This window comes from Penicillium lagena (assembly GCF_028827675.1).
Source record: "Penicillium lagena strain IBT 129212 chromosome Unknown utg000001l_segment0_segment0, whole genome shotgun sequence".
Lineage (NCBI taxonomy): Eukaryota > Fungi > Ascomycota > Eurotiomycetes > Eurotiales > Aspergillaceae > Penicillium > Penicillium lagena.
Window position 1 is genome coordinate 6,052,764 of NW_026623222.1, and position 18,825 is coordinate 6,071,588.

Consider the following 18,825-nt stretch of genomic DNA (forward strand, 5'->3'; position numbering starts at 1 on the left):
GACCGCATTCGAGACCGGCAGGCAAATGCAATCCATTCACTGCAGACCATCAATTTTTCAGGCAAATGCTGTCCATTCACTACAGACCATCAAAGCTGTAGGTATCAATCATCCCTTCACTGGTTTCATTCACTCAATCTTGCGGCAGTCCTCCCATCTCCATATTTACAGCATGGATGGATGGATGGATGATTTCATTTACCCTGACCCCTCGCAGAAAAGCGATCCATATTTACAGCAATATTCGAATTCAGATATACCAACATCCTCACATGGATTAATTCCCAAACCCTAACCTGAAACACGCTAATCCAAATCTGGAGTAGTCGTAGATCCCCGCTTCCCAGAATAGACGTCATATTTTAAATGACGTTGGAGAGACATTTGAATGATGTATTTTACATTACTATACGTCGCTGTTGTGTACCCCTCCTTAGCTGCCTTGGGGTGAAAGGCTTCTCCCCTCACTGTACTGGTTCCTTTCAAAGCGCTCGTCTGGCATTAACATTCACCACTAACCTCACATATCGCTTCTCTTATTTCATGTGAGAGGGTATTTTCCTTGGTCGCCTTTTTCTTCTGCGAAAATGCAGTGCCTAGGTATCCCTATTGACCACCGGTTACGACGGCTTATTCGCGAAGCACAATCCATGGAAACGAATGGAGCGGATTCTAAACACATTCGACTGCTCTATGAGTTTGGGACGTCTCTCAAAGTTGATGAACGTGAATATCCGAAATCTGACCTGAGCTTCGGTCTAGAAATGGCGCGACCGGAATCGAAGGGTGGCTTGCTGATTGTATTGTTAAGACCCCATTCAACGCAGAACAATTCGGATGGCTTTTTGGCAGGTCGGCGTGGTTGCAAAACTCTCGAGGCCGTATCCGACTTGATAACTGCTGTGAATAACGGCAAGTTAGGCTTTGATGATATCAGCATATTTGATGCTATACCCCTTCTCCATGAGGCCGCAATAGGCACAGACATTTCAGAAATAATTGATGATGCACACAATGTCTTTGCCAATATGGTTAGAGCTAAAAATCCTGATATTGTCCTATGCTGTTTCAAAACAGAAACGCGGAACACTCTTGTCCAACAACTTCGTGGTCGCGGAGTGGGCGTGAGCTTCAACGATGACAAGTCGGTGCCTATTGAGTCAGACTTATCTTTTATGCGCGTGAATGCATTTCATCCAAGCTACTGTACGCGGTGAACCGCTATCCGATATTCTGCTCTCTTAGGCGGCTGCTAATTCTGGAATTCACTAAGACTTTTGCTTGCTGGAGGCAGAAATGGACCGAAGAGCCATGGATGAAATCATTGAGAGCTGAATGCCGTCAGATCCCAAAGAAAGCCGCTGGTGGTACGTCACTATATCGGGTTGTGATACCTTGTACTAATTCGTATCGTGTAGCCAAATATGACCAAGCAATTGGAATCCACAATATCTCGGAAAGCGATGGAAAAATCTTCTTGCGTCCCTGAACACAAGCTTCGAAGACTGTTTCTTAAGTAGCGCCGGGGATGTTTCGTCCGAAGAAGCCTACGGCAGACTTAAGGGTTCTGACATTACTTGGTTATGCTGTGATATCGCCTGGATCTTAGAGGAACTGGGTCCAGAAGACTCTGTGAAATTGGACATGCCGCAGCAATTATTGCGCAATTTCGATCCTGGTGCCATAAAGCCTGGCCAAAAGTCAAACTTCAACACAACTTGACGGGTTCTGATGGGTTTTATGACCATTCAGAACTCTTTCTTATAAAATCTACGAAACCGAAAACTTTCGCAAGAAGGATCGAGAACAGATTTTACAACCTACTTCGCGATCTCAACCTCTCGTACAAGTGGTTCAAGGATGAGGGTTTGACCGACACATATAACGCTTTCCATAAGCAAATTGCCCTAAGATATGCTTTTCGACGATTTGCTGCTGCTTTCGAAGACTCACTAGAAGAATTCCTGGATCATTCTTTGTCCCAGGTGAATCCTAGCTTTTGCCATCAAATTGATTCTTTATCTCTCAATTGAGAAACGTTGCACCGATCCCAGTCTGAAAAAATGTTTATTTTGCTTGACTACTAAGTTGATTATTATGTAACTAAATAATTACAGTATTTACAGTAACATTCTCGCAAATCAGCCATTTGTTGCCTAGCTTGTTGGCAGTCGTTTTGGACCGTCCTTCAAGCAACAAATGCCCTTCTGACGCTGGATATTGTTACTAGAATCTGGAACTCATCTCAGAGGAATACAGCCATACCTCATCTAGGAAGAGACCAGGATCTTCATACAAGCGAACGCAGAGAGCATCCATCATCAAAAGGTGTTACGGTTCGTCTCCTGCATATTGAATTGGCCGTGCGTGTACGCTTCCAAATTCCCGCAAGTTTCGGCGAATTTTCATTATTGTAAGCTCGCTGCATTCAGCTACTTCGGCCACTTGGGAGATGATGAGGCACTGACTCTCTACTGAGTCATATCACTGATGAGACACAGCTTTGAGGGAAAAAAAGAAGGGGGGGGAGGATTCTTGGAGCCATTTGCCTAATTCGATCTTAGAAAGTGGGGAATTCCTACGGAAAGAAACACGGCAGCTGAGGGGTACGCAGGCAGCAGCCGTATAGCGCTTTCGTGTAAAATACGTCATTCAGGGTCACGCCAACTTGTAATAAGACAAAAGTCTTTTCTGGTCAGCGGGTGATCTACTACCTTACCGTATTTAGATTAGTGTGTTTCAGGTTAGGGCTCGAGAGTTTATTCGCTGAGAGTATGTTGGTATATCTGATTTCGAATATCGCTGTAAGACTCTCTTCCCCTCTCCAGCTTCCTCTTCTCTCCCTCCCATCTCCCTGCCTCCCCAATACTGCTCTTCCACACAGGGCCCAGACGACTCCCACGCGCATTCTACAAGATCTGGTAGGCTCTTTCATCTCTTTCTTGATGGGATGGTCGCTTATGTGTGTGTCCAGTGTTTGCGTGAACAGGAAGCGAAAGAGCTGCACAACACCATTCGGGCTCAGCCATGCGTGTCGAACAATAATCCTGCGATTCCTTGACGTGATCGGACTGCCCACCCATGATGCTCCTCCTGGCTTTCCGACACTTTTCTCCCCAATACTACAGCCTCCTGCGTTGATATCATTGACGAGGCAACCCGCAAATACCGCGGTTGGCGACGCTTCTTGTGGCTAATTCCCTTCCGCTGGTCCTCTTCTGGTGGTCCGATATTGAATTTTATGACAGGACCGTTCGACCTTCATAATTCCGTAACCTCCACTGCTGGTCGCCGACGAGTTAACCTATATATACAGGGTCGGCGACGCTCTCTGCTGTTCCCTTCTGCCGCTCTTAACCGGTGGTCTAATATTGATTCTTACGACACCACACACAATCCACTCTCAAAAGGGATTACGGGTGGCGCGCTCATGGAGGATAAATCCCGGTTTCTCACTGGGGGTGGCGAATGGGGGATGCATGTCCTATCTACGGGTATGGATCCCCCCGTCGTCATAATGATCTTCTGTCTCCTTTCCAACTTCACCGTCGTCTCCCATTCAGCCCTACTTCTTTAGCTTTATTCTCTTCTCTTGATCAGCGTTTTTCCAGTTCACTAGGCCATTCAGGCTGTCCGTCAATAGGAACTGGTGAACCATAGTCGTTTGGTGAAGGAATGCTTTTCAGATGCCGTCTTCGAGGTGAATTATGTAGCAAGTCACGTATGCCACAGGATGAAATGAATGAGCTCGAAAAGCAATGGTGAATGAGGCGCTTTGTAGGGCTCTCCTCTGAGAAGGAAACTAATCGCGATGCCCCCATCTAATAAGTAAGGGTAGCTTTCCCTATCATTTCTTCTTCTCTCATCGGCTCTATTCTCCATCAAGTATTCTCTGGTCAACTCTCTTCTCTTATCAACTTCCTTCATCATCAGATCTCTTCATAATCTCGTCTCTTCCATTAACTCTTTACTTCTCTCGCTCTCTATCTGCCTCTCTATCTGCCTCTGATCAGTTTCGTTGCACTCTTCGGATCAGTATGGTACTCCTGCTTCTTTGTGATGATCTCTGCTGATTTCAATTTAGTGGCCGACGACAACACCACTGCGCCGACCCCCAATCCTCCCCTGTCCGACGAAGAACTGGCTGCACGATACTGGCCCTGGTATGGACATGGTGATCTGTTGCCCTGCGTTCGCTGCCTGGAGGTTGTGCTGCAGGGGTCTGTGATGTGGGAGCATAGAATTGGTCGTCATGTCCAGCATGAAGGCAAAAACACCACTGAGTATACGCAATGCCTGCCTGTCCCCAAGCCCAACCGTGGCTTGGTTTGCCTCCCTTGCCGTATTGAGGGGAAATCTTGCCTCCAAATTTGTCCGGCGGTGGCCAAAGACCTCAAGGAGGCTCTCTGGCAGTATTTTGTGGTGGATCTGCCAAAGGCCTCGCCACGGGACCATCGGCTGATGGGTGACCCCGGCCCGCCCGTAGGGGCTCTAAAGGAGAAGATTTACGAGCTCATCTGCCGGCACAGATGGTTCTGGCCGCCCCATAACACGTCCTGATGAGCAGATGGATCAGCGCGTGTTCCTGTACATAGTCTACATCTTACTGGCCGTGTGGCCACAATTCAATCCGATCAAGTTTTGCCAGCAGTTGCTACTTCTATCTATCCATAGGTATCAAGAAATCACCCACCACCAGACCACGCTCATCGAATCCACCAAGGCCAAGCTGGAGGAGATCAAGCATGACCGGAATGTAAATCGTTATCAAAACAAGAAGCTTCAGCAGAAAGTCAGAGCTCTGCTTGCACGGATTGAATCCCGCCCACTGGCGCCCTCGACCCGGTGATGGGCCGCAGTAGCCGCCAGCGGCAGTAATAATTCCCCCCAAACCACCAACGCCCCGACATGGGCGAATACTGCGTCCGAATCAGTACCCAGAGATAGTTTGTAAGCCCAAGAGTCAACGACGCGGACGGAGCTCTCTTCGGCCGATACCTACCTACAGATTCCGCCAACACTCACATCTGCACAGCGTTGCTGAGCGCACCACCCACGCAAGATACCCAGATCGCCGGGATTCACCGCCAAGACAGGATATGTGATCCAAAGAGCTAGGGTCGGCGGAAGCGGCCCGCGACATCGAATGGCTGAACGAACTAGAAAACAGCACGAAGCTGGTCAAGCCACGTTTCGGCGTTGTCGTACATCCCATCTCCGACCGAAAACTTTGACCTTGAAATTACGAACACGTAAGAGATCGAGAAAATACAGTACCCTGACCCCTCGCAATGAAAAGTTGAACCTTGGATTAAGGTACAAGTGTGATGATCTTGTCTATATGAAAAGATCCAGCTATTTGTAGTCGCAGCAGCTCATCTCCCTGCTGCCTAGCGGAGTGCCTGCCTAACAGGCAGCCACTCCTATAGATCTATATACATCACGTGACTTGGGATCCAACTTGAAAGGCGATATGCAGGCTACCACAAATACAGTACAGTATATATATCCCTGTTTGTACAAGTTGAGTGTACCACTTCCTGAAAACGAACTTAAGAGCCTCGTCAAGGCCTACCGTGGCCTAACTGCCGTTCCCATTGTTAGGCTGCCCTTGGGGCGCACGACTACAAAACCGTTGTGACGCCTCGGCAAAGTCGAGAACGGCCTTGACCGTCTCCGCCCGCGAGACGGTGTCTGGTTTACCTCTCTTACCTTCGATTGAGCCTCCCAGCAGACTCGACATGCTGCCAAATGCATCCCCTACTTCACACCGTAACTCCCTCCGAATTTCCCTCAAGTTTGGACAGTCCACCAGCACGGGGGTGACTGTTTCGTGCGCGCCGCACACGCACTGATCGTCTTCACGGAAGCCAAAGGTCTTAGCGTAGGTAGATAGCCAACTGTGGCCTGTGCGTAGTGTGTCAACAGGTACGCACGGTTCCCGGGCAGGCTCCCATATAGTTTTCTGGTATAAGACGCTGGCAAGGTGCCGTCTATTTGCCGTAGGCGGCCGCCTTTGGCGGACGATCTCCATTCCTGCTCCCATTGAGCGGAGATATTGCCACGGATGCGCCCCCTCTCCCTCGAGAATAGCGGGCGGAAGGGATGGCCAACCATACAGTACATCCCGAAACTGGTGAGGCTAGAGAATCAATCGAAGAGTGTAGGTGGTGGCGCCAGTTATGAGATGCACTGTACAGATTCCGAACATTATTGATGGAGTGAGCAGATACCAAACGGTCAAAGAGGGTGAATACTGGTAATACAGTAAACGTCGTGACCGAGAATCGATCAAAGATTGGCATAAGTGAGAGTGTTGATTTCGAGGACATTGTTGAAATCGTCATAAACGAAGGACCAGTATGACGGGCTTGCGTCAACAACTGTTAGAGTATGGTGAAGAAACACGTTCAAATACTAGTCAGGTATGCCACACTCCGCTTTCGCTCTGCGACATGATTTCTTTCCATTTAAAGTGGCTGGCCCTAATCCCCGAACGTCTCTTGATCGAAAATCATGCACTTGCTTCTTTAGTCAACGATATGAATTCTTGCCGCAGGCAGATTCACTCCCATTCTCGAGACGACACCTCAAGCATCTATAGTCGGTCCCCTGAGACAGCTAAAGATGCTAAACCCAAGGCTGTGACAGCCAACATCCTACCAATCCAAAAGTCTTACCAGGAGATCAATTCGCTAGACCACCAAATTGCTATGTCTGGGGGATCTACAATGGCCTTGGAATCTACGCGGTCACGCCTGAAAATATCCAAGGAGCAACCAAAACTGTCCCTTCTCAAATTGAAGAAAGAAAGACTACAACAGCGAGATCAGCAGGAGCGTGAGAATGATTTCTATCGCAATTGTTTCAAAAATTTCCACCAGCTTGTGTCCTCTGTAATGGACTCAACCCAGAGTTTGGCTTTGCAGTATCATTTCAATACTGGTGAGGGTCCTTCTGGAGACCCACGCTTGATTCGAACAATGGTGTTAATAAGGGTGGCTCTGGATAAATCTCGAGCTGAGGAAGCTCAAGCAGAACAGGAATGGAAGCAACAATGGAATGTCCATTCGGCTCGGAAGTCAGCGACTCGATGGCTTTGACACTCGGAGACCGCGTCTCTTCTACTTGATGTGGGGGACAGGATAAATATAGGATCAGAATTCGGAAGAAGAAATAAAGCAAGTATACTGCACCCACAGGGCTATGGCAAATTAAGCATCTCATTTACGCCAATTCACACAAAATAGGAAATGTCAGCTACGTTCATGAGTTCTGTACGGCAATAATTTGTTAATCAGCTTAACAAACGCTCCCACATCATTTGAATTCAGCTTGTAAAAAGGCTTTCACTTCTGAAATGAAGTTTTCATCGCTGCGTTCCAAGACTCTCTTGACGGCTTCCGGGAGCAATGTCAATCGTTGGTGCAGGTGCTGCGGGCGAGCCTCACACAAAGAGATCTGTGAGTCAATGTTTTGTCTCAGCTGGGTCATCACCCGGTTCGACCTCGAGAGTGTTATCTTCAGAAATTTATAAAGCCGACAAAGGCTTCCGCAGTTTTTGAAGCCGACAATGCACGTCGAGAAATTGATAGCGACGCGGTTCATTTGAAGCAGTGTATCTCGATCCTGTGGAATGCGGTGGACAGCAGCATGGCGGATGCTGGTAATCACGCGTCGCCATTTTTGGATTGTGTTTAGAGTCAGACGAAAGGACTTGGCTTTAATCTTTCCCTGGTGGTCATCCAAGAAACAAAAGAATTTGTGTAACTCTAGTGACTCGGGACACGTCCAGCCGATCGTAAAACACTCCAGCAAAAGCCATTTCTGAACGAAGTGAAACATATGTTCCTCGAGGTGGCGTTGTACAACCTGCAAGATGACATGTTGGGCACGAAATGGAATAAAGGTCAATAAAAATCCGGGCAGTGAGGTTATGGTTTCCCGAACTACTGTCAAAGATAGTGAAAGAGTCAGTTTATTTGTTCAAGTTGGGCCATCTCAACCTACCATCAGATGTCGAATTGTTCTGAGCCATGAGGTTGATCCCAGCCTCTCACGCTTTTAGCCTTCTAGCGACGTTTAACCAGGTTTGACAGGCAATCGAGTGACATGAAACTTGGAAGATGACAATTTCGCGACATTATATATAAAAGCCTGCATGTGTGTATGTAGCGGAAGGTCATTTGTTCAACTGGTCACGAATTTGAGGGCGCTGAACGAAGAGACATGTTTTGTGCACATACATAACCACAATATGTAATTTTTGCGGGCAATTTCATTTTTGGTTTGAAATTTTTCACCATGGCTGGACATAGCCAAGTTCCACTCCAGAGGGCATTTCGTCTTAGTGGAGTATTTATCTCGAAGTGCCTGACATATAAGAGTCGACTTTCCCTCCATTGATAGGTATCAGAGTGCTCAAATCTGTGTCACAAACATGATTGCTCTCGTGATCCTGATCGTGGGGGTCCTGGTCGTTGTGATTCCAGTGGTATGACCATTTTGTTTGCTGCTTGGTTTCGATTAATGCTGACCCTTAACAAGGCCTCTAGACCATTAATGACGATGCTTCTTCCGCCAGAGCCAAGAGTGAGTAGTTTATACCACACCGAGAAGACTTACGTGGGTACTTTGCTCTTTGCTAAGCAGCGCAGGTACCTCTCCCACAATTTTCCCATAGCGTGAAACGAGACAATGAACAGCCTAGTGATCACATGAGTAACTATTGCTATTCCAGTTATATCCCAAAAGTATACTCATGTCGTATCCCAGTATCTTTTGAATTTCCAAAACATGGCCGAATCCATCGACATCGTCATCGGCAGCCAGACCAATGAATAACGCCTGACTAGCCCGATTCGAAGATGTTTTCGATATTGAAAACCCTCCCAAAATTTGAGACCATTACATGTACGTGGTTTGCCTTTGCCCTCCGCAGACAACAGGCCAAAAAGATGTTAGGTTAGCCTCCAGGTTAGACAGAGTAAAAGTTTTGAAAATACTGCAAAAGGCCAGGAAATATATAATCTATCTTTTTCAACTTAACAAATCATATTTCTATTTATTGAAAGACCTAGGCGGCATACAACTTTGAATGACTCTCCTGTCCGTGAAGCCACACAAATACTGTAGATATTGTTGTGCGTTTATTGAAGGTGAGGTGCTGTGTCACTACAAGACCGTGCGACGATTATTCTTCAGGCACTGCGCCAATGATTCCCAAATATCGCGTTGACGTTTCGGGGAGCGGATGACGGGGAGCTTTTGGTCAGATGGCTGAGTGAGGGCTGTGGAATTATAATCGCGAGGTGTTCTAATGATAGCAGATTTGACGCATTTTTCCTTTTATCAATCAGTATCCCAACATTCTCGGTTCCTGCATGATTGAGCCATACTATGTCCTCCATTGACGGTGGAGGAATGTCAGGGTGAGAATGATAGGTAAGAATCTGCCCGTCTGGCATTTCCATGACGAGCCAACTTTTTATCCCATACAAAAGCCAGAACTCATTATGACGACGTAACAGATTGTTGCGGCGCTTTCGGAGTTGCTCTCGTTTGACCCGGCTTAGAGTATGGGCCATCTGTCAGTTGATTTTGCTTCGATGAAGATGGAAGCTTGTCAGGGCTCCATGAAACACTTATTTATTAGTGCCTGGGCATCAGCTATAATCTTCATGCGCTATAGCCAACAAGGCTTAGCTCACGACTATCTCGTCAACGATGACCACAGTATTGTCAATGTTTTCCAACGACGTTTATCTGTGATAGCAAAAAATGCGCATTGATCAAATCCAGAAACGCAGCACAATATCTTGAGGGAATGGTGAGCGCCGCCAAATTGTGGATTATGTCTGCATCGCCGTAATACTGCTTTAGAGGTAGAACCAAGTACTCAGTATCTTTTGTGTTGCTGAGCTTCCTGAACAGTCAGTAAATCTTAGGTCCGGGAATATAAAGCCATTCGTATGGGACAGTTGAAGAATTACGTATTATCTCTAAGCATCTCGTGGGGAATTGCAAGTCTTTACAAATTGTCGAATTGAGTAATCTGCTCTCAAAAACGAATGACGATGCGAAAATATCCTTCTAGTTCAGCACACGTACAGACCTCTGTCCCATTGTCTTCTGTATTGTCTGCAGATCCTCAACTCCATCCATTTGCGTTTCTAAACTCTATCACTGACATTTGTATTTAGACATCCGGCATCAAGCTCGTGTAAGCCCACGTCTATTTCACTCACTCTTATTCGGCAGAGCTCACTATTACCTGAGGAGACATCAAATCGACACACATCGCCAGTTTTAGAATCATTTTCCACATCACCCATACTAACGCCAACATCGTTCGATGATTCATTACTATTGCCTGTCTCTCCGGCCAATACCGTTATCGCGAACTCTACGGTGGTTGACATCCATAGTGGAGAGGATACTTGGGCAGCATTAAGGTACATTACATCTGGTGCCGCGACACAAGGGCGCCAAATCGTGACCAACTTTAATGATCAGCGCCCTGTACTCGATGGGAGTCCAACGAATGACTTTGTGGCCTCGCTTTTCGAGACTGCTAGCAAATTCATTCTTCCACCAGTCATATCTGATGGTACTTTTCAGAAGGAGTGGAAAAATTCAGGTTCATTGCCCTCGGATTATGTTTCGGAAGCCTACGTGGCCTTCCTCGGTCATTCCACGCCCAAGGCCTATGCTCAAAGTTTCGAGATCGACGAAGCTGGGGAGAGAAGGTATCCTAATAATGATGTCACAAGGAATGCACCTTCGGATACTCGGCTGCCTCAAGGTACTGGACGACATGGCATATCCCTGGGAACTGAACATGAAAGCCAAACATTCTCATCATGGACACTGGGGGATATCCCTACCAGCCCAGAAACCATTACACAGGGAAAGAATTCTTCATCCCCCACTAAGACCTCAAGTCCAGAATGGCATGACACAGCAATCAACATTGGCAGTCTATCGAAGCGTCTTTCCAAACAAGGCATGGAGTTGATACTTAGCAGTGTACTTGGAGGCAGTCTTGCCTTCATTGGCATTGTTTTTTTACATCGTCTTGTTCTTCATTATCTTCACAAGCATAATGAGCGATCAAAATTGGGTTTTCGCCCAATTGTGGTGGTTGATCCCTCCAGCAAAAAGCCCGGATTACGACGAACTGGAGTAGCTGAAGTTTCGCACTTTTCGATCGGTTCCTCAGTCAAGTGTTGACGAGTCGATATCCGCAAGTATCCGGGCTCCAGGCTTTCTTTGTCTCATCATCTCAACAATTTTGGGAGAGATTCTGTAACGTCGACAGACGTCTTCGCTCTCCTTTATTTCTGCTTTCCCTTATGGGCATTGGTGACTCTCCGAGCTTCCCCTGCTATGATCAAGTGCTTCTGTTTAAAATTAGAATTCAATTAAGCGATCTCAATTGAGCACAATCAAGGAAAACGCCTTCAGTCCATAAAAAAGTGAGAATGCTCTTTTCTAAATTCGTCTGATTTCTTCAAATTGACTTTAGCGAACATGATTAAGTTTCATGACCCCAACGAATATACAATATAAAATTTCTGGCTGCAGTTGTCCAGGAGCGTTAGGCAGCGCGCCATGTCTTCGTAGATACTGTAGCTCCACCTCCGGAGCTTCTTTTTCCTTCCACTCAACAACATCGTGACACATTTCCGTGTCTTGTCTTGTTTCTTGGTTATCACTGAGTAATCTTGCCATTAACTTTGCTTGGGCCAAGGGTGCTTTTCGATTCAGTCTGTTCGTATTGTAAGGACAATCACTCAATTGAAATGTGGACATCGCCTGGTTCAACAACGGCGCTTGCTGTAAATGAAGTTTTACTTGAATTTGGTCTGAATTTGTTTTTCATCAGAAACGTCATCACAGCGGTAGATGATTGTGGAAGTGGTAGTGTAGGAGTGCCGGTGAAGGAACGGTGAGAGTGGTGAGAGTGGTGAGAGTGGTGAGAGTGGTGAGAGTGGTGAGAGTGGTGAGAGTGGTGAGAGTGGTGAGAGTGGTGAGAGTGGTGAGAGTGGTGAGAGTGGTGAGAGTGGTGAGAGTGAAGAGAGGTCAAGTCGATATCATGTCGATCGTTTAAAGGAGTGCTCTTAAAAAGCAAGCTGGTATTTCCGGCTGCTGACGTATCTGATGACTGTTATATACGATCCATAGGGGTGTTAACGATACGTTATGGGCATGATTTTTTCATATCGTCAATCAGCAAGTGTCTAATCAAAGGCCTGTCAATATCGTCAATATCGTCAACAGCCCTTATTTTTAACTTGGCATTTTTAACTGCTATGAAGCTCATGGCCCAATTCTGTCGGCAACTAAGCCCTCCCATTGATTCAGTTGGCCTCAATATTTGACAGTTGATTCCAACAGTGAAACTGTAACAATAGGTTGCAAACGTTACTCTGTTTACTACAGCAAAATTGATGATCATTTAAGGCTGCCTATCCCCCGGTTGTATTCTCATATCTAGTTGAATCTCCAATCTCGACTTTGGTTCTGGACTTCCACAACGCAGGCCTAGGTCTGCGCTCTCCAAGCTGGTGCGATCATGTCTTCGGCAAACCATTCGATTAGCAAAATCTGCTGCGCAATTTTGCGGAAGGAGAAGGTATCAGACAATCAAAATCTATGCCCTGATGGGAATTTACGTCAGAATCACCATTCTCATGTTCTTGTTGTTGTCGGACACACCGCATACGTCTCAGGTGGACGATCAATTGCCGGGTCACAAATCGCCACCGATAAGAGTGTAGTGTCCACCAACCACCCTCTATGGATCATGAAGTCGCTCAGTTTGCGCCACAAATGAACCTTTTGGCCGTTGATGGATCCGCGCGGGCTCTACAAAGTGATACGAAGAAATTCAAGCTGAGTTTACCATTCGTAAATTCGGTGGATGGAGAGAAGGAGAAGCGAAGCAATCAGCCATTGCACGCAGCCATGGACCCAAACCCGGTGCGCGTGCTCGTCATCGTCTCCCAGCGAAGTTCCCGATGGAAAAAAGTCCAGAATCGCGCCGAGGACATCGTCCCAAGCGCCATGAGACTGCTTCAGAATAAAAACCTCGGCAACGGATTCCACGCGACAGTTTCCGACGCCAAACTTCTCGCAGTCCAAAAGTGGCGAACCCGCACCTTCATTGTCTTCGACATCTGCAACACCGCCTACGACGCAAAGCTGGGCCATCTCCCCGAGCAGAACCAGCTCCCGTAGTAGTAGCGCATTTCAGCAAGAAGCAATCAGCATATATGGCCAACGCATGGGTCTCCAACAGAGTGAATCGGGATATCGCACTCCTCCATAACGCCAACGGCTTCGGCGCAGTTCCGCCATACTTCGAAGATTGGGGATTGGGGAAACTGCCTCAGTACCGGAACCCACGCGACATGTCTCTGTTATAGAACAAGTGTAGTTAATTTTCATTCATATTTTGTTTCGCGGCTTTGAATAATGTGGTATCTCAAAAAAAAAAAAAAAAAAGCCCCCTCAAGAGGTGCAGCCTAAACGCCCATGTCTTCTATTCTGAGCATTAAAAGTCCATCGTAAGCTGTGGTGCCATTTTCTCGAGGTCCTCCACCTATTGGGACGTGCATTAGCAATGTTTCACTTCCAAGGAAGCGAGAACAGGAAAAGAAAAATAACCTACCTCCAGAAACCCATCGCCGATTCCTCTCGCGCCAGACGTACCGTCCGTCTCCGCTCTCTCATAGGCAGCTCTCGCAATAGCCTCCCTCACAAAGACATCGACATACTTCGCCACAACCGCATTGGCATCCTTGGCGACCTTTGTCTTCTCCTTGGCAAAATGGTGATGTAACAACCGCGTAAGCAATTTGGATGGTATAGTCGGCTCGCTCCAGCTCACGTCCTCTGCTTCATTTTGGGCAGTGGTGATTTCAGCGAGAATGAAGTCTGGCTCTTGGGAGACGGAGCGCTCGCGGCTGTGATTGGAGGAGTTGGATCCAGACTCTGCATCCGACGCGTCGTCGGAGACGGCAGCTGATGATGGCGGGGACTGGGCACGCACACCCTTGCTGGTTGATGTGGATTTGCGATTGGTAGACTTGGAGGCGGAGGCGGAGGCGGAGGACGAGGACTTGATGGTTTGTTTGGTTTGGCCTTTTGCTTTGGACGCTGATGTTGAGGATCCGGCGGTAGATGAGGCGCGGCTAGGTGGGTTGAAGGGGAGTCGGCGCTTTTTCTGCGCTGGTTCGCCAGCCATTTTGTGGTGGTAGTGGGAATCGGAGTGGGAGGGGTGTTGAGTGGAACCGAAACGGGCTGTCAACGCGATAGTAGCCAAAAACGGTGTCAGGTGACTTCGATCTATTCAAGACGTTGAAGTGATCATTGTAGCATTATTCATGAATTTAATTCTCGTGTTCTGGAAAGTCCGAAATAGAAGCATATCACTGCTCCTGCCCTCGAAAACCCCACCTCATGCTCTGAAAACCAACTTAACTCGGAGGAGTCGCAGACCCATCCTCCCTATCCTCAGGACGATAAACAACAATCATAGCCACACCCGCGCCCTCAATAAGATTCCGAGTCCTATGCCAAGGAACATCAAAACGGCCCGAGTTGAAGCGACACGCGTACAAATCATTAGGCATATCAAGACCGATATGTTCGTGCAGAGCCCGGTAGATTCCCATCCACCGCTCCAGATCCTTGAGAGCAGCATAGGTGCTATTTGCAATTAGGTCGGGAGAACCGATGCGCGTTCCAAATCCGCGTGAGGTGAGGAGACAGATAATCCAGTGTCTTTCGGAATCCTGGGGAGGAATCAGCAGCGCCGTGCCCAGTGGTTTCCACACGGAGATGCGCCTGTCATCGCCGGTTTGGAGGTTGATGATGCTGTTTCGTTCCGGATAGTCAATGTAGCTCTGGCAGTGGGAGCGGTAATATTGGTACGCTTGGGGATACTGTAGGTATATTAGACAGGGCTGGGATACCAAATGGGCCGCACATACTCTCTGTCGGAACGTGCGAGCAATCCCAGCACCCCATGCACCCATACCGTTACAGGCATCTTGGGCTGAGGTCAGCGTATTCCTTTTTAGATAGGATGCGGGGTGTAACATACGAATCAACCCCGACCCAGCAGGTGCATCAAAGAGGTTGCCTGGAACCTCAAGGACACAACTAGTATCAGGAGGATATGGCGACGAAGAATGGATACCGGCGGTGCTTTCACTGGAGTTGTCACCCTTGGGGTACTCGGAAACTTGGCCTGCCATGATGGGCAATACTGTAGGAGAGAGGATGTGGTGATTGCTGACAGCAAAAAAAAGAGAGGGAAAGGTGTGGCGCAAATGGGAGAAAGAAAGGTGTTGAGGGAGTTTGTTTACACGATATCAGTTTGATTACAGTCTCCTGAGATCAGCAACTAGGTAGTCTTCACTGTTCCGATACTCTATCTACCAATACATGAGCTAGTCTGTCAGAAATATCGAGTTTGAACCGAGTGAATTCATTGATTACTGGGAATCGAACCGGATAATCTGATACAAAACAGGACGGACTCAGGAACCAACCTAACATATACTGCTCTTCATCAATTTTCACCTTCAAGTTCAGCTGCCTTCTCCTTCACCTGGGAGGCCAGATAATCATGGAAACGCAGACGATTAAAAACCTCGTCCCTGAAGCTATCTCGCTTTCGGCCACGGAGAGAATGCTGGTCTTTGGGCGACGCGATCAACTTTTCCCCTTCTGCGGCAGAGATAGGCTCTGGTAAGATCTCGGGCACAGGGGGCGAGACAGGGCTCTGAACAGCAGGGATGATGAGAGTTGATTGATTATGGCCGCTACCCGACTTCAAACGGCGGCTCATGGATCGCGACAGAGTCCTGAAGAGACCGGGGCTTTCATTCTGAGAAAGGCGTTGCAGACGAGTGATCTCTCCGTGCGCCGTCACTCCGTTCGTCGCAAGATTGTCTTCTTGGATCGGAAGGTAAATTATCACGCCCTGGTCCGGTGCCGCACCCAGTAGTTCCAGAAGGGCATTCTGGATGAGAGCAGTGTTGCGGAGATTGGTTATTGGCGCAATCAGATAAGGCAGGGCGTAGATCTTCAGCAGATACGCTGGCACGGATGCACTGCCAAAGAGAAGGCAGACGTCCTGCTGGATCGTTATCATCATCGAGCTTTCGGGCCGCTGGTAGACTTGGGCAAGATGCAGGGCGAGATCCTCAACCAGCTTGGTGGCGCCATCCTTGGAGCTATCATCTGCAGCCTGCGTTTGGGGGTTAACAGAGCGATCGCTATGCGACCAACAGCACGTACTTTCCAGTTGGTTTTCAGCTCTGCAACGACCACCGAATCCTGGCCAACCCGCTCTTTGGGAGAACTGTGCGAGCCTCGCGTGGTGAACGCGTCCTCGTAGTAGACAATTTTCAGCTGGGAACCAGGCTCGTCCTCCGCACACTTCTGGGTCACGTAGAGCGTCCGCAGGGGCATAGTGGACGGTGGGGGGAGCGTTCTCGTCGTCTTCGTTGTTTTCAGGAAACAAAGTAGGCTGAAAAGCGGGTTTCTCCACGTTGATGTTCTGTAGTGGCTTGGAGACCAAGACGGGCAGCGATGCAGTGGAGCGTGAACGCCTGGTGGAAGTCAGGTTGGTGGTCAGCCGAGGCAGGGACGGTTTCCTGTGCTTGGAGAGATCCATGTCGGTTGGTTGAAGGGTTGAAGAGAACAGAAACGGAAAGGGAAGGGAAAGTAAGAGAAGGAGAGCAGGACAAAAAGAGTGGTGGACGCATGGAAGGCGCGGTTCCCTCGTTAAGCCAGAAAGGCCAACTCGCGGAAGGCTGAGTTTCCACTGTAGAAGATGGTGTCGGTGCGTCATCGTCGATCCCACACGACTTCACCACCGCGGCGCTTGATGTACAGGATGCGATGCTGCGGAATGAACTCCTCGTCCGTCAAGTCTTTCTTCCACGACCCCAAACTGGCCTCCAGGCGTCCCTCAAATCGATCCTCATAGCCAATGACAAAGTCACTGTGATCGTAACTGGGATCCCATAGCAGGCGATTGATCACGTCTGCCCACATGGATTAGTACACCGTACAGCATGGCCAGCGAGACTTAATACCGGACGCGGTGCGCAGTTTGTTCTCGGCAGATTCCGTCGACGAAGGCGATATACTTCTCGGCCATTTGGGCACTGGTCCTGTTGCTTCCTGCTGAGCCTGTGCCGGAGCCTCAGGATGCTCACCACTCTCCTTCTGGGGAAGGTCGGACGCCATTCTTGGCAGATTCTGGTGAAAATGGCCTGTTTACTATCCCCATTCATCTGGCATGATCTGACAATTTATAGCTGGTTTTTTGTCCACTGAGCAATTCTAGATCCGATCGACTCGAGTCCGTGTCAACGTGACTAATTGAGCCGCAAATACTGAATACAACGTGATCAGCAGTTCGTTCCCGAGTCACCGACCTAGAGATGACTCAAGAGGAAGAGTGGCGGTGCTTCGGACATGACTCATGGCCCCAAGCCCCCTTGGCCGATATGCTGGACCATAAGGGGTATCGAAGAGGGAAGGCGATGTGGAGCTCTTAGGTGCACTACTACTGTCGCAGAAGCTAACTGGCCTTGGCTTGCATAATGATAATTAATATAGTCAATGAGTGGACAGGGACTACGAGTAACCACGACTTGCTTTGGGTTTAGCGCTCTTTATGTCTCACGTGTCTAAATCAGCGAAGCTGGCTTAACGTTAGCGGTTTCCCGTGCTACTCTATTGTTAAACTTGCCAAACATTCCTCACCTATGGCGACTACTGCACCGCTTCCCAACCAGCCAGAACAGGCGCAGGACAGCTGAACCACAAGGTGATCTTGATGGTAATGCGCTCAGGGTCGCTTCATCGAAAGGCTGTGAACAGACTGTGCAGCTACCGTCAGAGAAAGGCGCTGATGTTAACGCGCAAGATGGCTCTTACGACAATGCACTATATGCTGCTTTATCGGATGGCCATGACGAGGTTGCACGGTTGCTGTTGGAGACAGGTTGGAGGAAGTCGCCGATGGCAACATGCTGGCCCCAATTCGACTCTTATAACGCCCACTTATCTAGACAAGCATGACGCCTTTATCAAGACCACTGAATGTCTCAATTTCTTCCGACTTTCCTTATAATCCAGCTAACGAATAGAAAGCTTTCGGTCTAATCACAGGCACAATTGATTGGGACATATCGTGGGCGATCAAGCCTGCTGACAGATGGTCCTGGCAGAATCAGTATGACAGATAGCCTTCGGTCATCTTCCATTACGGAGCCAACCAGGCATGCCATGACAATCATTTGCATCCTTGAATAGGCCGACCCGAGGAACAGGCGTCGGTATCAGTCGCAGATTGTCCGTCATTAAGACTACTTCTAATCACCTAAAACCAGTCCAGCATGCTTGAGGATGGATTTGAGCCAAGAAGCAAACCTGCCCCACATCCTGTATAGTTCCTTTAAATGACTGAGTGGGAAGAAGGAAGAGCTTACGACATGGTACAGCCAATTTGTATCCACTACCGTATAGAATGGCCGTGACAATCAACAATCGGGAGGTATGTCAGGACACGGAAGAAGACGTCGCTCTGGCCCCTAGCGCCTTTTGGTAATGGTGTTTAAAAAAGCCCCCTTGAGGGAGTACTCAGATAAAGACTACCCGCCATCGTCGGATGACAACTGACGATACTATTACTGCATTAACGACCGATCGTACCAAGCGCAAACTGACTAAACGATTCGACAATACCGACATTATTGTATCTGGACTACCGCTGAGAAGCTGCTTCTGCTGTGA

The 18,825-nt window shown here is 48.2% G+C and overlaps 9 protein-coding genes across 9 annotated transcripts; 4 read left to right on the forward strand and 5 right to left on the reverse strand.

The window, feature by feature from the left end:
- Positions 1 to 587: 587 nt before the first annotated feature.
- Positions 588 to 1,722, forward strand: N7510_002667 (uncharacterized protein; the record flags this gene model as incomplete). Its single annotated transcript, XM_056974594.1, has 2 exons — positions 588 to 1,159; positions 1,521 to 1,722. 2 exons carry the CDS (start codon positions 588 to 590, stop codon positions 1,720 to 1,722), a joined length of 774 nt encoding a protein of 257 aa, XP_056839711.1.
- Positions 1,723 to 4,059: 2,337 nt separating this feature from the next.
- On the forward strand, positions 4,060 to 4,849 carry N7510_002668 (uncharacterized protein; the record flags this gene model as incomplete). The annotated part of the gene is made up of 2 exons (XM_056974595.1): positions 4,060 to 4,482; positions 4,700 to 4,849. The coding sequence occupies 2 exons, from the start codon at positions 4,060 to 4,062 to the stop codon at positions 4,847 to 4,849; spliced, it is 573 nt and encodes a 190-aa protein (XP_056839712.1).
- A 732-nt stretch (positions 4,850 to 5,581) lies between these two features.
- N7510_002669 (uncharacterized protein) lies at positions 5,582 to 6,046 on the reverse strand (the record flags this gene model as incomplete). The annotated part of the gene is made up of 1 exon (XM_056974596.1): positions 5,582 to 6,046. One exon carries the CDS (start codon positions 6,044 to 6,046, stop codon positions 5,582 to 5,584), a length of 465 nt encoding a protein of 154 aa, XP_056839713.1.
- A 316-nt stretch (positions 6,047 to 6,362) lies between these two features.
- On the forward strand, positions 6,363 to 7,103 carry N7510_002670 (uncharacterized protein; the record flags this gene model as incomplete). The annotated part of the gene is made up of 1 exon (XM_056974597.1): positions 6,363 to 7,103. The coding sequence occupies one exon, from the start codon at positions 6,363 to 6,365 to the stop codon at positions 7,101 to 7,103; it is 741 nt and encodes a 246-aa protein (XP_056839714.1).
- A 5,731-nt stretch (positions 7,104 to 12,834) lies between these two features.
- N7510_002671 (uncharacterized protein) lies at positions 12,835 to 13,242 on the forward strand (the record flags this gene model as incomplete). The annotated part of the gene is made up of 1 exon (XM_056974598.1): positions 12,835 to 13,242. The coding sequence occupies one exon, from the start codon at positions 12,835 to 12,837 to the stop codon at positions 13,240 to 13,242; it is 408 nt and encodes a 135-aa protein (XP_056839715.1).
- A 26-nt stretch (positions 13,243 to 13,268) lies between these two features.
- On the reverse strand, positions 13,269 to 14,251 carry N7510_002672 (CENP-X/MHF2 family protein; the record flags this gene model as incomplete). The annotated part of the gene is made up of 2 exons (XM_056974599.1): positions 13,269 to 13,388; positions 13,676 to 14,251. 2 exons carry the CDS (start codon positions 14,249 to 14,251, stop codon positions 13,269 to 13,271), a joined length of 696 nt encoding a protein of 231 aa, XP_056839716.1.
- Positions 14,252 to 14,483: 232 nt separating this feature from the next.
- On the reverse strand, positions 14,484 to 15,266 carry N7510_002673 (Appr-1-p processing; the record flags this gene model as incomplete). Its single annotated transcript, XM_056974600.1, has 3 exons — positions 14,484 to 14,951; positions 15,000 to 15,058; positions 15,113 to 15,266. The coding sequence occupies 3 exons, from the start codon at positions 15,264 to 15,266 to the stop codon at positions 14,484 to 14,486; spliced, it is 681 nt and encodes a 226-aa protein (XP_056839717.1).
- A 317-nt stretch (positions 15,267 to 15,583) lies between these two features.
- N7510_002674 (Tautomerase) lies at positions 15,584 to 16,693 on the reverse strand (the record flags this gene model as incomplete). Its single annotated transcript, XM_056974601.1, has 1 exon — positions 15,584 to 16,693. The coding sequence occupies one exon, from the start codon at positions 16,691 to 16,693 to the stop codon at positions 15,584 to 15,586; it is 1,110 nt and encodes a 369-aa protein (XP_056839718.1).
- Positions 16,694 to 16,866: 173 nt separating this feature from the next.
- On the reverse strand, positions 16,867 to 17,271 carry N7510_002675 (DUF504 domain-containing protein; the record flags this gene model as incomplete). The annotated part of the gene is made up of 2 exons (XM_056974602.1): positions 16,867 to 17,066; positions 17,118 to 17,271. The coding sequence occupies 2 exons, from the start codon at positions 17,269 to 17,271 to the stop codon at positions 16,867 to 16,869; spliced, it is 354 nt and encodes a 117-aa protein (XP_056839719.1).
- Between the last annotated feature and the right edge of the window lie 1,554 nt (positions 17,272 to 18,825).